Source organism: Phyllostomus discolor, chromosome 2 (genome assembly GCF_004126475.2).
Source record: "Phyllostomus discolor isolate MPI-MPIP mPhyDis1 chromosome 2, mPhyDis1.pri.v3, whole genome shotgun sequence".
Classification (NCBI taxonomy): Eukaryota; Metazoa; Chordata; class Mammalia; order Chiroptera; family Phyllostomidae; genus Phyllostomus; species Phyllostomus discolor.
The window spans coordinates 78,968,565-78,986,787 of NC_040904.2; the positions used below are offsets into that span (position 1 = coordinate 78,968,565).

General features: G+C 35.9%; 1 protein-coding gene across 4 annotated transcripts in view; it reads left to right on the forward strand.

The window, feature by feature from the left end:
- EPHA6 (EPH receptor A6) overlaps positions 1-18,223 on the forward strand; it is a 920,707-nt gene that overhangs the window by 745,916 nt on the left and 156,568 nt on the right. For all 4 annotated transcript variants that reach the window (XM_036017966.1, XM_028504400.2, XM_028504401.2 and 1 more), the window contains one exon: positions 3,750-3,811. In XM_036017966.1, the coding sequence (XP_035873859.1) occupies positions 3,750-3,811 (62 nt within the window). The remainder of the gene's footprint in view (positions 1-3,749; positions 3,812-18,223) is intronic.

The following is an 18,223-nucleotide window of genomic DNA, read 5'->3' on the forward strand; positions in this document are numbered from 1 at the left end:
TCTACTTCAACTTCTTGGCTGTCCGACTTCCATTCAGATAAATTCTCTGTCAGTTCTGGGTGTTATTCTGCCTCTAAATTGTTGTTCCAATCTTGGTTGTGCGTGGAGGTGTGGTGCATTCACCTATGCCTCCATCTTGGCCAGAAGTCTGAAGATTTTTTAAATGAAACTGATGAGACTTCTAAAAAAGATCTGTGGGCTTTGAGACTTGACTGGCTCAAGAATCCTAGAGTTTGTCCACTGATATCAGTGCAATGCAAATACTAAGTTAATTCTGTGATGAGGATCTTGGAGTAAGTGGCTAAAATTGTAAAAAATGAAATAAATTGAAATATTTTGAAAATGTAAAAAATAGCATTAATCACCTCCAAATGCATTTTCCAAGAGCAATAGTGCAACATATAGTTTTTACATGTTAAAAAAATAAGACCAAAAAAAAAAAAACAGTAGTTACCAATGAATTCTCTCACCTAATCAAGTATTTAAAGAATACCATCTTAACTTCCATAATTTCCCTTAGACTTATCTATTTCCTTGATTATAAAATGTAATCATGAACTGTGAAGTTGCTTTTAATCTTTATAGTGTAACTAACTTCCCTATCAGAAACCACTAGAAAACAAATTATAGGTTAGATGCCAACAGTATTCTAAAAAAAAGAAAAAATTCCTTAGTTTAGTAACAGCTGCTCTCAATTGATGCTACTGGACAAAATACAAAAGATGCAGAGTTCAGGTGTGAAACTTCTAATTCACAAGAAACCTAGGGAGTCTTGGTTTGATCCTTTATTATCTTTAATGAGAAGATTAAACTTGTCAGTAATGAATTTTAGAATTGCAGAAACTATCTCCCAAGAAACTATAAATAGAACTAATTTCAAAGTACTTTGTATTCATGTAGATCAGAATCTTGCTGAAATACTTCAGGGTTACTTTTTTAGGAACTGTAAAACTGATTAGAAAAACCATCTTGTTTCTTTGTAGCGCCTGCTCTGCTCAGTGGTATGGGAGATGGCATTGAGACACCCAGTGAACAGGGATACAAAGCATCTATAGGAAGTTAAGAAAAACTATAAAACCATGCAAATTTCATAGTGCAGACAAAAACGTGATGGAAATGCAACTATAGAAAATATCACTGTGGGAGCTTCTCAAGGGAGAGTTGCAGTGTATACATTCTGGGGTGCTGCCAGGTGAAATTATTATGGAGAGAAGCAAGGTGGCAGGTAATCCTAGCAGGAGAACACCAAAAGGAAAGGCTGAGGGAGACAGAAATGAAGAGGTATAGACTGTAACAACTGATGGATCGGGAAATGATAAGGCTTGTTAGGAAAGATGAGGATTGACTAACAGAGCCTTACCGCTTTGATCTATAAATAGTGTCTGTGAAGCATATGACATGTAGATTAAGAGTTTAAGTTCTGAGACAGACTGCCTGAGACTCCCACTTACCAGTGGTTTGACTTTAGACAAGTGGCTTAATTTTCTATCCCTCAATTTTCTCATCTGTGTAATAGGATTAATAATAGTATGTATCAATATAAGTGAAGTGCTTGCAAACTTTTTTTGTTCTAATGAAACTGATATTCTCAGAGAGAGGATAAATGTTTTTAAATATATTTATAAAATCTAACTATCTTTCTTGCCCTGGCTAGTGTGGCTCAGTGGATTGAGTGCTGGCCTATGAACCAAAGAGTCCCCAGTTCTATCCCTAGTCAGGGAACATGCCTAGGTTGCAGGCCAGGTCCCCTGTAGGAGACACATGAGAGGCAATCACACACTGATGTTTCTCTTCCTCTCTTTCTGTCTCCCTTCCCCCTCTCTAAAAGTAAATAAATAAACAAACAAATAAATAAATAAATAATAAAATAGATAAAATCTTTAAAAAATATGTTTCTCGTCCTGGCTGGTGTAGTTCAATGGACTGAGTGCAGGCTGCGAACCAAAGCATCACAGGTTCGATTCCCAGTCAGGGCACATGTCTGGGTTGCAGGCCACAGCCCCCAGCAACCGCACATTGATGTTTCTCTCTCTTTCTCTTTCTCCCTCCCTTCCCTCTCTAAAAATAAATAAATAAAATATTAAAACAAAAAAAATATGTTTCTCTAGCACAATGGTCAAGATTGATTGAAAAGCTTTGACTATGGGCAGAGAACTTAGGCAGTCATTGAAGTAACCCAACATTTTCCTTTAACATCTATAATTCATTTTACTTCAAAGCAGAATATTGGTCTCAGATTTTTATATTTAAGTGTTAAGATGACTTTTTATTTTCCCCTACCTGCTAACAAAATGTTTGCATCAGGCTCCTATCTCTAAGCTCTTTGATACCAATAGCCAAATAAAAGAGTTCGTAACAAACTTTCAGATTTAAAACCTGGTCTTCTGGGTCACTGCCTACAATAGTGCTGACAGTTCATTTGACCTCAATATTTTCTGATAAAGATCCTTATCTGTATTTGGGTGAAATTAACACCTTTAAGGAGCATTTTAGAAATCCAACAAAATGAATGTCTTCTTTGGGTTCTAATTCTATGCATGATAAATTGAGAACTTTATTACCACATTTAACCTTTAGCATATCTTTCTTTAAAATATACACTCAATTGTAAAAATCTAGCATTTGAAGACATTTACTAATTTGTTGCCATCACCCTTTATAACCCACAAGGTTTTGAGTTCATAAAAGGGACATGAATTACATGAGACCCAGTACTTCCATGACTGGTACACATAATTTTTTTCTAGATCTTCTTTGTACTCACGAGGAAAAACTCTGTGCACAGTGCAGGCTAACTTGCTAAAAATTCCCATGAGAAGCAAGAAATAAAGATGTAAAAAGTAAGTGTGTCATATATACATGTTTATTTCAGGTAAATAACATTTTGCCTTCATCTGAAATGAGTTTATCTTTTAAATTTAGGAAATTGGGCAGAACAAATAGATTCTTTACTTTGAAGCAAATCAAAGTTATTTATGTCAAATATTCTACCTAATAGGTGCATTAGGAGCCGTAACAATTGCAAATAGATGTGATAAAAAATGAAATGAAGTTTAGTTGCTGATTTTAGCTTCTGCACTAGACTATGAAATCAGTTACTTATTTTTCATGTACTGTCATTGTTCTGTTGATTTAATATATGTCCAATAAAGAGATGATCAAGCATTATTACAAATCCCACCAACTTTGTAGCATCCATCAATCTGCTGACATTTTTCTACTTTAAAACCCTTAAAAGCAGACTATAACTGATGGTTTATAATTTCTTAAGGAGAATTTATGAATTTCTCTTTTTCTGCTTTGCCTTAGTAATATTTCAGAAATGCTCAGTCTAATGTAATTCAGCCATAACTGCTGCACCACTAGGAAAAGTCGAACCACGAGTATCAAAAAAGCTGTGGTAACTGTTATCACCCTGACTTTACTTGTTGATGATCTTTTAAGGAAAAGCTCAGGACAAAAAAAATATAATCTAAACAAACAAGTGATCACAGGGCTTTAGAAAAGGAGGTACTTAATTCTATTGTAATTCGATTGTAACTGATGTTCTTTTTATGAACTCAAAAGAGATAATGCTATAAAGAAATGGAGAGATGCCTGTGTATAATGAGTACTTTTATAGCAACATGTAAGAAAATGAAATTCCTATTAATAAAATACAAATAATTTAGCTGTCACAGCTGGAAACCTCTAACTGCAGTGCATGGTTCTCCAATTGCTCTGACCCTGTGTGTTCTCGCTCTGTGCAGGCCGACCGGTGATGATCGTGGTGGAATACATGGAGAATGGATCCCTGGACTCCTTTTTGCGGGTGAGGTATTTTTTTCTAATGGCATTTGAATAAGCCATGTAGAGTTCTAGATTTAAATCATTTATCATAAATTAATTTTTGCATAATGTGATTCAGGAATTTTTTTTAATGAAGAATAGCAACATTTCCAGCCCTGGCTGGCGTAGCTCAGTGGATGGAGCGCGGGCTGGGAACCAAAGTGTCCCAGGTTCGATTCCCAGCCAGGGTACATTCCTGGGTTGCAGGCCATAACCCCCAGCAACCGCACATTGATGTTTCTCTCCCTCCCCCTCTCTCTCTCTGTCTCTCTCTCTCTCTCTACCTCTACCTCTATCTCCCTCCCTTCCCTCTCTAAAAATAAATAAATAAAATATTAAAAAAAAAAAAAGAATAGCAACATTTCCTCTAGGATGCATTTCTCTGATACTGTGATATATTACTAAGTGTTACTAAGGGGGAGAATACACACGTAATAATGTGATTGCTTTCTCTTATAAATCTACTTGCCATGTTAATATATCTGTATTTCAAATGATGTTATAAAGAACAAGTCTGAATGAAACTTAGTTACTTCACATAGCCATTTATTTTGCTTTATCAAACTTAACTCTTTAGTATATTTTATGCATTATCTATAATGCTGAACCCTTTCAACTGATGTATATTGATCAATAATGACTCAGATTGATATCAGAAAACTGGTTTAATCAAGTCTGTCTCTCTTAAGTTCATTTGGCTGACTATTCAGAAAGCTAGCAGAGATTTGTTCTAAAACAAAAAATTTTAAAGTACTTTTTAAAGTGATTTTTCCTTATATGTATGATATATACAAAAATCATTTATTTTATATACATGCAAACCTTGGTGATAATGTGGATTTGGTTCCAGACCATCACAATAAAGCAAATAATCACAATAAAACAAATCACACAATTATTTTATTCCCAAGTGCATATAAAAGTTATGTTTACACTATCCTGTAGTCTGTTAACTGTGCCATATCATTATGTTTACAAAAACAATATATATACCTTAATTTAAAAATGCTATATGGCTAAAAAATGCTAAGCATCATCTGAGCCTTCAGTATCATAATCTTTTTGCTGGTCTTGCCTCAAGGTTGGTGGCTGCCAACGGAAGTTTCTGAAGGTTGGGGTGGATGTGGCCACTTCTTCAAATAAGACAACAATGAAGTTTGCCACATCGATTGATTCTTCCTTTCACAAACAATTTTTCTCTAGCATGTGATGCTGTTTGATAGTATTTTACCCATAGACCGTCTTTGAAAATTGGAGTCCATCCTCTCAAACCCTGCTGCTACTTTATCAACTAAATTTGTATACTATTCTAAATCCTTGTTGTCATTTCAATGGTCTTCACAGCATCTTTACCAGGAGTAGATTCCATCTCAAGAAAACACTTTTCCTCATCCATTAGAAGCAACTCCCCAGCCATTAAAGTTTTATTGTGGGAATGCAGCAATTCAGACATATCATCAGGCTCAACTTCTGGTTCTAGTTCCGCCACATCTGCAGTTACTTCCTCCACTGACATGTTAAACCCTCACATCATCCATAAGGGTTGGAATCAACTTCTTCCTAATTCCTTTTAATTTTGATATTCTGATGTCTTCCCATGAATGAGTGATCTTGATGGCATCTACAATGGTGAATCCTTTCCAGAAGGTTTTCAATTGACTTTACCCAGATATATCTGAGGAATCACTACCTATGTCAGCAACAGTCATATGAAATGTATCTCTTAAATAATAAAACTTGAAAGTGGAAATGATTCCTTGAATCATGGGCTAAAGAATGAATGTTGTGTTAGCAGACATAAAAACAACATTAATCTCATTATACATCTACAAAGCTCTTGGGTGACCAGATACATTGTCAGTGCACAGTAATATTTTGAAACAGTTTTTTTTCTGAGCAGTGGGTCTCAACAATAGGCTTAAAATATTCAGTAAAACATGTTGTAAACAGACATGCTATCTTCCAGGCTTTGTTCTTCCATTTACAAAGCACTGGCAGGGAAGATTTAGCATATTTCTTAAGGGCTATAGGATTTATGGCATGGTCAATGAGTACTACCTTCAACTTAAAGTTACTAGCACATTAGCCCCTAACAAGAGAGTCTCCTGTCCGTTAGTGCTTTGAAGCCAGGCTTTGACTTCTCTGGAGCTATGAAAGCTGTAGAAGGCTATTTCATCTACCTTGACAATCTGTTGTTTAGTGCAGGTACTTTCATTGATGATCTTAGCAAGATCTTCTAGATAACTTGCTGTAGCTTCCTCATCAGCACTTGCTACTTTGCCTTGCACTTTTATGTTATGAGGATGACTTCTTTCCTTAAACCTCATGAACCAACTTTTGAAAGCTTCAGACTTTTCTTTTGCAGCTTCCACACCTCTCTCAGCATTTGCTTTGTATTAGGCTTTGGTTTAAGGGAACGTTAGACTGGTCTGATCTTCTTTCCAGTTCACTAGAACGTTTTGTCATATCAACAATAAAGTTGTTTCACTTTCTTATTACCCATGTGTTCACTGGAGTAGCACTTTTAATTTCCTTCAAGAGCTTTTCCTGTACATTCGCAACTTGTATAACTGGTACAAGCCTAGATTTCAGCCTTTCTCTACTTTTGATGTGCCTCTCTCCCTAAACTTAAATATCTCTGGCTTTTGATTTAAAGTGAGAGGCATGCAACTCTTCCTTTCACTTGAACACTTAAGAGGCCATTGTAGGGTTATTGATTGGCCTAATTTCAGTATCATTGTGTTAAAAGGAATAAGGAAGCCCAAGGGGAGAGAGAGACAGAGAGAAAGATAAGAGTGGGGAGGGGGGAGAGATAAATGAGGGACTACCTCATGAAGGAGCAGTAGGAGCACACACAACATTTATTAAGTTCACTCATCATGACACCCCAAAACAATTACAATAGTAATATTAAAGACCACTGATCACAGATCACCATAACAAATATAAAATAATAAAAATATTTGAAATATGGGCCCTGGCTGGTATAGCTCAGGGGACTGAGCACCGGACTGCGAAGCAAAGGGTCACTAGTTCGATTCCCAGTCAGGGCATATGCCTGGGTTACAGGCCAGGCTCCCAGTGCAGGGCACTTGAGAGGCAACCATACATTGATGTTTCTCTCCCTTTCTTTCTCCTTCCCTTCCCCTTTCTCTAAAAATAAATAAATAAAATCTTTAAAATAAATAGATAAATAAATAAAATGTATCAAAAAAAGAAATGTGGTGAGAATTACCAATTTGTGACACAGGGACATGAAGTGTGAAAATGCGGTTGGAACACTGGTGCCAATAGACCTGCTTGTCAAAGGGTTGCCACAAACCTTCAATTTGTAACAAGCAGTATCTGTGAAGTGCAATAAAACAAGGTGTGCCTGTGGTGGTGCAGAAAGAGCTGAGAAGGCACTATGAAGTTATAGTTTAAAATACATTTATAATACATTTAACATTTCAAAAGCCATCAGAGGCAATAAAAATATTCATCAATAGTAAAAATATATGAAAAATAATTATAAGGGTCAATATTTTTCATCCACAACAGAGGTCACATATTTGAATGTCACGGTAGTCTTTAAAATATATCCACCTACAGAAATGTAGCCATTTTTCTGACTTATAAACTGAGTAGACTTTGGCTGTTTGAAATGTGCCATGTCATTTTATCCTTCATTTTTATGAGAATAAACCATCTCAAGCATTGTTTCTTCACTTCATGTTTTGCTCCATGTTATTTAGACAAGTCGTGCATGTATCTCACCTTTCTCTCTGGATCTCACTTTCATTGCTTTTTCTTGACCCCATGCTCTCTTCTTGCAACTGCTTTCAATATTAGCAGTGATGACCATTTACACCGTGACTGGACTGGATGTTCAGATTGAATGCCAGGAGCTGAATTCAGCAGAATCGTCAAGTTATTACAAAGTAATACTCCCCACACGATGCAGAATGAAATTCATAGGTGTTCAGGGACATGAGCTATTTGTTGTTTTCTACAGCCATTCTCAGCTATAAAATATTATTTTATAGTTCATATTCATTTCTCCTGTAAATGTGCCAAATTACTTTAGAATAATTTATCAGGATCGCCTGTGGTGACTGAAATACAGATATACTTATGCCCTTCCATTATATTTACCCAAAAACTCATTTTTATCAGATATACATTATTATCTAATGATGTTTAGAAGAGGTTTTTATATTTATATCAGCTATATCCTAGAGATAAATACAATGGCAAATAATGTAGCACATACCCAGTCTAAATTGCTACTGAAAACTGGATCAAATGACTGCCACAAGCAAACTAAGAGAGAAATGTAAGCTTCAGATACACTTTTTATCCTTCCAAATTATGAATTACTTAAAATATTTTTAAAGAAAAGATAATATGTTATAAATAAAATATTTACCTATAAACATCCTACTACATATTTATAAGTGACATATTTCATCATTTAAAATTTAAACACCAATATTTTTCAGCTTTTATACACCATGTATGTAAGATATCATAGAGTCTGGGAACGAGTAAATTTTCAGTTGGTGGTGGCCACCATTATACTACTATGAGAACTTTTAACATGCTTTCTCGGCTCATCTTGGCTTTGCCACTCACTACTGTGGGATCTTGTGACTTGGGCACGTAACTAACTTCTCTGTGCCTTCATTACCTCATCTCTAAAATGGGAATATTAACAGCATTTACTCCATACAAATGTTATAAGGATGTATTAGTTGATCATTGTAAAGTTTATAGAGTAATGCCTAACACATCGTAAGTGGTAGAGAGAGGATTCAAACTCATCTCTGACTCAAAAAGCCATGTTCTCATTCAGTATGAATTCTATCTTTTTATTAAATTATTTATTATGTACTTCTTATAAGTCCATTGCCATCTCCCACCTATGTGTTCCCTCTGCACACAGAATTTCTATTTTTAAAAAAGGGGGACAGGGAATAGGGCCAAATGCTCTGTTTTTACCCTTCATTAATATTCTGACACTCCTTTATAGTCATCTATTTTATCCCAGAACCTCAAAGTACTTTATAAACTTTATGTCAACAGCACACACTCAATGTTCTATGCAAGCAGAAATTTTATATATATATATATATATATATATATATATCCCATAAATTCTCAAGAGCAAAGTCATTTTTCACACTGCTGCTGTAGAATTTGGTAATTGCAGCTTCTGTGAACACAGAAGCAGGATGCGGCTAAGTGCACTGCATAGCAGGGCAGACATCCATGGCTGGCCAATAGCACTCTGTGCTTACTGGAGGCAGAGAAGATGTCCCTTTGGTCTCCCACATGACTTCAAAATCACTTTAATTTCTGTTTTATATGAAAGGGTTGTAGCAAAACAAAATACAAGATTACAATCTAGTGCCAGTGGTGATGGCAGCTGTCTGTGATATTGCAGTGGATTCATAAATCTTATACTGTTTTGGATTCTTATGGGCATTCCTCCAGATATATATTGGCAGGGGTGGTGTGCATACAGGTGTGTGTGAGTAATTGTGTGTGTGTGGAGAAGGGGTGTGGGTGGCTATGTCACTATGTGTTTGCTTTACATTTTAATGTAAAATGGAATAGCAGGCTGACTGCCTGGAAAGTCTGACCCTGCTAATGTGCAGACTTTCGTACCTTTTCCGATTGCACTTAGTTCCCAATGTGAAGTAAGTGCAAATTTGGCTATTGTTTCTATTTGTTCTTCCTCCTCTGTACATGTGGATTTCACAAACACTTTTTGTGACACTTATCTAACAACTGTTTGTCCCTAAGTCCTTTGACCTGCATTTTTATAATAATATTAACTAGCAATCAGTTACAAAAAGTCATAAAATATTTTGAAAATTTGAGATGTCATATGTCAACCATAAAAAGTTATTCCTTTATTTTATAACATTTGTTGAATATGATTTGTTTGTTATATCATAAAACTCAGTTATACAAAAATATAATACCATAGGTTTAAGTTCAAGAAGTTATATTGTGTTCATGCTGCAGCCTCCAGTCCTCCAACATGAGAGGAAAAGATACACATACATGATTTACACAGCATAATCACATGAGCAAGCAAGGAGTGTCATCCATAAATCACACATATAAAAAAGGGAAATTAATAAAGACAAATGCAAACAAGATCAGATTGAGTAAGGAAACCATGGGGATGGAGGAAGGCAAAGGGGGGAAACTGGGACAACTGTTATAGAATAAACAAGAATAAAATAAAATTTTTTAAAAAAGGAAACCATAGCTCAAGACATGCTCAAGAAAGAATGCTTGGAAGCAAAAAGAATGTGTGGACGCTGGTGCTACCGCCTGAAATGAAGATGCAGAACAGGAACAGTGTCTTCATTTTGGTAGAGGCTGGTAGTTGAGAGAAGATGATGAGTGTAATATGTGTCATGTTACATTGTGGAATGCCTATGGAACATGCAGTGAAAATGTCCAGATAGCAATTAGAATATAAATCAGAAGCTCACTGGGAAAATCTTTACTAAAGATAAAGATCTGGGAGTCAGTAACCTAAACATAGCTATTGAAGCCAAACCATGATATTTCCTAGGAAGAAGCTGGAAAAAGGAAAGGAGTTGATTGAGCAAGGCTGTTACTCTGTGGCATGTCAACCTGAGGTGGCAGCAGGGTGGCATCTGCCAAGGCAGCTAAGAATGAGATGTCAGAGAGGAGCAGGGAGGAAGATGAGGACATGGAGTCTCACACCTATGAGAATAGAGCATTTCAGGCAGGAGAAGATTAAGCAATTGTATCAAATGCAGTAGAGAAACCAAAAGACAGAAACTGAAAAGCATCCTTGGGGTTTAGCACTTAAGGGGTCCTCAGTGATCTCAACAAGAGCATTTTTAATGATTTCAGACACAGGCCAGACTACAGAGGGCAAAATGAGAATGAAAGATCAGTAAGTTGTGGTAGGTGGAGACCTCTTTTAGGGAAAAAGTGAGTGAGATAGCAAGGTAAGAAGAGAGAAATCAGATACTACTAGACAATAAAAGAAATATCAATAGTATCTTTTAAAACAGAAAAAATCAGACAATTTATACACTGTGAAATAGGGAATCAAAGAAAACACCTTGATAAGGCAAAGCTTCTTAGCAGATTGGAAGCTACAAAGCCAAGAACCCTGATGGAGGACTGCCTTTGAGCAGCAGAAGGCTGTACACATCTTCCAAGACTAAAGGGGTCGTGTGCTGTGCATCTAGAGAGATTTACAAGGAATAGGTATTAAATTGAAGGAAGTAATACCAGATGACATTGCCTTTCTACCTGAAGTAGGGAGACTTCAGGTCTGTATCTGTGGGAATTTGAGGACAAACTTTCATTTAAAGTGAATGTATTGAATAATTGCTGGAGTAAAAAAGAAAAGTAGCTGATCAGGAAAAGTGCAGGATCATTAAAAGCAGGTTCTACTCCAAGAAAACAGTTTCTGTCTGGGCCCTAGAAAGAACAACTAAGAATCTTTACCAAGGTTTTTAATGATATGCAAATTAGGTGGCCCAGAAGAGGATCCTCTGGACTGCTGACTCAATAATTTTTATTATTTGTTACATGCACTCTCCCTGCACTCATGCCAGCCCCTGTCTGTCATGGAAAAAGTAGCATCACTAACCAGTCATGCTGACATCCTGCCGATGCTGGAGAGCTTCAGTGTGCTCTGGCAGTGGTGTGCATACTCCCGTGGCTTCTGCAGAAACACTCAACCCCCAAATATAAGAATGGAGACAGGGACTGTCTGTAGAATGGACACAGTACTGTCTGTAGAGCAAGTACAACAGGAAAGCAAGGGAACTAAAGTGGAATTGGGATGGGGGATGGTGAAAGACTCTTTCAGGTAAGCAACTGGTGAATCCAGGCTAGATAAAGAAGGAAATAAAGACTGGTAGGCTTTATTTTTTAATTAATAATGAACTTGTTTTTTGTTGTATTTTTCCATTACCATTTAGTACCCCGATATCCCCCTCCTCCCAGCAATCACCACACTGTTGTCAATGTCCATGAGTCCTTTACCTCCACCCCCCAACCTCCTCCCCAACACTAGCTGTCATGTGCTCTACCTATGAGTCTGTCTCTGTTTTGCTTATTGATTCAGTTTGTTCATTACATTCCATATATGAGTTAAATCATATGACACTTGCCTTTCTCTGCCTACTTATTTCACTTAGTATAATGTTCTTCAGGTCTACCCATGCTGCCACAAAGGGTAAAATTTTCTTTTTTTTAACAGCTGAGTGGTATTCCATTTTGTCAATGTCCCATAGTTGTTTTATCTACTCATCTACTGATGGACACTTGGGCTGCTTCCATATCTTGCCAATTATAAATAATACTATGATGAACATAGGGGTGCTTATGTTCTTTCAAATGTGTTTTGGGCTCCTTTGGATGTATTCCCAGTAGTGGGATTGCTGGGTCAAAAGGCAGATCCATTTTTAATTTTTTGAGGTGTCTCCACACTGCTTTCCACAGGGGCTGCACCAGTCTGCATTCCCATCAACAGTGCCTGAGGTGTTACACTGCATTCCTTTTCTCCACATCCTTGCCGGCACTTGTTTGTTGATTTATTCATGACAGCCATTCTGTCGGCTTTAAATAAATAGAAATTCTATGTGTTGGAAGGTTTTATTATGTAACAGAGGAAGTAGTTGTATGTGAGAGTGAGAGAACACAAAGAAGAATGTGGTTAGAAAGCAGTATGTTGGCAATGGTTTGTTAGAGCCAGATTATACCAGTTTGCAAGAGAGGATTTTCAAATAGTTGGAAATCTCAGGAGTTGGTGGTTAAACTATTAGTAGCTGAAATTGGTCATGATGGGGGTATTTGCACCATAGAAGTTGGCAAATACTACATATCAGGGCTAGCTTAACGATGCACTAGATTGATATTTAAGAGTTCTGAAGTGAAGCAGTTTTAGAGATGACAGTGTTGGTGTGAACCTAAGAATCAGTGGCTAAAGTAAAAATAAAAATGAGTATCTTTCGTTAACCAATGTAGATAACTTTTGTGTGTGCTTTTCATGAGTCAGGAATTACTTCAACTCCATGTAATAACTCACCTAGTGATTATTATGACATTATGCGGTAGACATTATTATTATCCCCATTTTACCAATGTGGAAACTGAGGCAAAGCAAATTAGGTAACTTGCCCCATGTTAAACTGCTGGTAATCATGCATTCATTTTTTTTTGCATAAATATATGTTCACAGACTATATATAGTAGGGCAGGCGCTGTTCTGGAGCTTGGAATACAAAAGTGAACAAAATAAAAATTAAAATATAGTGGGACAAGAAACAAATTCAGCAAAGTATACGGCACATCAGGGAGGGGAGTAAAACACAGCAGGGAAAGTAGAGGTAGGAGTGAGACTGGGTTTCAATGTTAAACTGAGTGGACATATGTGTAAACTGAGTCGAAGGTCTCATGGAAAGTGGCATATGTGTAAAAATGGAAGAAGATGAGGGAACACAGCAAGTGGAACCTGAGAAAAATGTTCCAAAGAGTTAGAAGAGCAAGTGCCAATGCCCTGAGGTAGGAGCATTTTATACCCATAGAACTGTAAATTAAGTCCTTATGTGCTAAGACTGTATGTTTGTTGCCTAAGACAGTGCTGATTCATGCCTGTCAACTCTTTGTACGTAGTAACCCTTTTACTGGGCAGTTAACATGATAAAATATGTAGTCACTCTCTTGTGATGGCTAGAGGAGTGTACTAAGGGGAAAGGTGGTAGAGATAAGTCAGAGAACTGGTGGGTGCAGAAGAGGATTCAGATCTTGGAAGACAATGGTTCTCAAACTTGGCTGCACTTTGAGTTTTTTCTAGATAAGATGGGAAGCTACTTTAGGGTGTGGAGTAGAGACACAACATAATCTATTTTTAAAGGGGTGCTCTGGTTGCAGTGTTGAGAACAGCCTATGTGGAGGTACAGATGAGTTCAGGGAAATGACAAGGCTTTTGCAGTGATGCAGGTAAGAAAATGGCCATGGCTTGGATGAGGACAGTTGCAGTTGATTGAAGGAAAATGGTGGATTCTGTGTTGTATTTTGAAATTAGAGCCAATAGGATTTGCTGGTGGATTGGATAAAGTGTATAAGTGAAATAAAGGATTCAAGGGTAAATGTTATCTACAAAATAAGGTTAATAGTCAATAACTACTTCCTACAGATAATGTGATTATTATAATATTAAATTGCTAATAGACCTAGAATAGTGTCTGGCATATATGAAAGTCTTCATAATGTTTTATTATTATTATTATTATACTTCAGAAGATGTTGCCAAGAGTTTTAAACTAGTTTTTGTGTTGCTTCCTGGTCCAAATTAAAACTAAAAATAGTTTTAATTTTCCCCATTAAAAAAATCTAGATGTACCTCAGAAATATGAGTATTTAAATAATACATATAAATGCATCTTATCACTTCAAAAGCAATGTGAGTCATCTGAAGAGTTTCCCTGAACAAATGCAAAGCAAATATTAATTTAAAAAATTAAAGGGATCTTTTAAATATTTATGTACTCAAATTATAAATCTAGTAAAGATGGCATCTTACCTTATGCTAGTTATATATTAATAATGAGAGCTGTATTTTATTTGCACACTTTTCTTGTGAATTCTGTTGTGTGGAATTATGTTTGTGCTGGTATACAAGAGCAAAATTAAGCTATGTTAAATTCATTTTATATTCAGCACTAAAAAATAGTGAAGCTGCATTTACTCACCAATACCTATTTTTAAAACATAAAAGTTATAGTTGAATTACATCCCCTTAATTATATTTTCAGAAAACAAAGTGAAACTTCATGTAAACTATTGTTATTTATCATGTTTGTGCCAGCTTAATGCCGATGCTAATCTACAACTAATGTGATGGTACACACTTAAATATATTAAAGTAGTGTGTGCTTGGAACCCAGCATAGGTTGACTGAACTTTCTATTTTTAAATTAGAGTTACAGCACCAACTTTCAATAGCTTGAATTTATCTTTTAAAATGTTTTAGTGCAATAAATAGGTTGTATCATTTGTAGTACCTGGTACCATAAAATTAGATTTTCTTATGTTCCTTATTAATCCTCCTTTTGTATACAGGAGTTTACATTGATTTTTTAATTGGTATATAATTTGTAATTATAGTGATGAAGAGAGAAATTCTATGCATTTTCCTGAACTCTTCTATGGTTATTTCTACATTCCCTTTTAGACCATATTAGAATTTCTGAATTTATAAAACTGAATATTAGACTTGAAAGTAGTGGTTCTCAACCACATCTGTAAATCAAAATCACCATCCTGGAGATATTTTACAAAATACATATGCAGACTTACAAGCGAGTTTATTTTGCAAAAACTTCCATAGGCCGTTCTAATGTACTCTAATGATGCTTCATCAAGACTGTGTCACTCTGGTACACCCTGCCCCAAATGCTACACGAAAACGTGTTGTTGTTGTTGGGTTGGGGGATTTTTATTTTATTTTTATTTTTATTTTTGGCTTTATTTAAATGCAGCACATAGTAGCTGGAGTAGATTACCTTCATACAAATCTAAGCAAAAAAAATCAAATTCAGTAGCAAGCTTTCCAAGCTATATTATATTCAGGTTCACTTTAAACTCTTAAAATGTAATTCTGAAATCCAACTGTCATGTTTCACAAATCCCTATCTACTTTTTTCCCTAAAATTTTTATGTATATTGTAAGTGACATTTTTTAGTTTCTAAGTGACTGAAATATATTTGGTGGCCTCTCTCTTCTACAACTGAAATATAACTCTGCCAAGTTTAAGTCCAAATCCATGATGACTACAAAAGAAAAGCTTTGAAAGGTTTAGTAAATATTCTGCAGGAAATTATGATGAGATTTTCAAGTGAGGAGGCCCCAAGAACCAAGACTTCAGTAAAAAAGACATATTGATTCTTACTTGTTCAATGGTTATCTTAAAACAAGAATGACCCTGGTTGGTGAGGCTCAGTGGATTGAGTGGCAGCCTGTGAACCAAAGGGTTGCCAGTTCAATTCCCACAGTAAATGCCTGGGTAGTGGGCCAGGTTCCCAGTAGGGGGCACATCATAGGCAACCACACACTGACGTTTCTCTCCTGCTCTGTCTCCCTCCCTTCCCCTCTATAAAAATAATTAAAATCTTTAAAAAATAAAAAGAATGATTTGGTCTTTTCATATCTGTAAATAACCTTAACTATGTTTTTTTCAAATTCAGGACCATTTTAAAAAGTTATAGGATGGACAACGTTCTGATTTAGAAACACAGAAAAACTGAATTTTAACTTTAAACTTAAGTTAATGGAAGTAATTCCCCAAGGACTGTTTTCTGTAAAGTCACTTATAAATCAGTTGTTGAGAACTCAGAATGCATTTTCCCATACATATTTCTTTTAAAGATATTGCTTAAATCCCTAGGCAGACCTATAAAATCCTCTTTAACACAGACTACAGCTAAAGGATGTAGCTTCCAATAGAAAAGGAGCCAGGAATTTCCTTCAAAAAATATTTTTTAAGTGTATTTTCTCTCTCCTCACATGACTTCCTTGAGCAAAAATTTTTAAAGACCATTTTTCTGTGGCATTCACTCTTCTGTCCGGGCCCTTTTCCACCTCATGGACCTGTAAACTAGACCCTTACCACAGCCTAAATCTAAACTTCCTTTTTTTATTTGCCATAGATAGGTCTTAGCTGGTATTAGGTTAGACTAATTCATACTAGTATTGATTCACAAATACTACTTTAATCTCTTCATAATATTTTGCATCTTTTTATATGAACTTACAAGCCCAAATATAACTTATTTTATCATATTCTGATAGTAGCATGTAACATAATATCTACTCTCTTGACAAATTTTCAAGTGTATGATATAGTGTTGCTGAATATAGGTAGAGTGTTGTCCAGCAGATCTCTAAAGCTTATTCATCGTGTTTAACTGAAACTATTCCTGTTAGTAACCACCCCATATCCCCCTCCCCATAGCCTTTGATTCTATGAATTTGGCCCAAATAGGATTTTAATAATGGAATTTCAGATAGAAAAACAAAAAGAAGTGAGAACAAGCAGACACTGTGTGGAGAATATTTTTGCACTAAGAAACAATTAGGAACACAGAAGTTAGTTTTTCTGTTGTTGTATCTCTTAATAGATTCTCATCTTTTGCCCCTTCCAGACCAATTGCATTGCAGGCAACATCTAGTTTTCTCAGAAAGGCCTCTAGCCAACACAAAATTAGGGGGAACGAGAGGCTTATAAAGCATCCACTTTTCATATACCTTGATCTCTTGTAAGCTGCTTAGTAAGTTACATTTCCTGCACAGCCATTTTATAGCTCAAGTCAGCATTTGGAAGTAATAATTTCACAAGGCTTCAGCTAACCCTTCTATTTTTTTCGTTCTATTTTGAAAGCTTGGTGCCATGTTTTGTAACTCAGGGTTAGTGAAACAAAAAAAAGTGTTTTGACATACATATAAACCAAACTTTCTCATTCTTCATTTTAGAGCATTAATTGTCATCATCTGATAGTGTTTATTGCACCAAATTTGTGAAGAATCTTTGGAAGGTGATTTATTTATTGCAACTAGGACACTGTATGATGAATTGGATTCTCTATAAATGTTTGTTGAGTGGTGATGTACAATTTTTATTAATTTTTCTCTAGAGTAGTAATTTGCCATCTATTGGGTATAGTGTTATCACTGATTTTTAACATTTTCAAAACTCTGAATCATTATAATTATTTACTCTATACCAAGGAGCAGTGCACATTTTTCAACAAGAAAGTCTGAAGGCCGTGACTTACACTGTGGTACACAGACCCTTCCTGCTGAGCAAGGCTGTTCTGTTGGTGGGCTCCGAGTTACTGTGACTCTCCAGTGAAGACCTAGACATAAATATAGCAGAAATCTGGAGGACACACTTAGCCCCTTTTTCTTTACTCTGCAGCAAAAATATAAGAATTTGGTGGTCAAAATTAGATTCGAACCAGAGTCTTGCCCTCAGAAATGAAGATGGTTGCAAGTATACTAAATACTTTGTACTTATTCATGATTTTCTCAGGGAATCTCTTATGGTAAATTTAACTTACCATGAAAAGTACTTCAAGAATATCTAACCACTGACTAAAAACTTGAAGTACTTCACTCCATCCAGAGAAAAATAAATTTAACTCAATTCAATGCAGTGAATATTTGTCAAATACTTACTGTGTGCCAAGCATGATGCTAGGCCCTGCGATTTCAAAGATGAATAAGACAAGATATGCTCATTACCCTAGATAAGATTATGTTCAAAACAGTGGGAGAGACAGACACATACACATGTGGTTTTAGCCAGTGTTGGTGTAGACAGGAGGCTTTGCAGGCGTTAAAGAG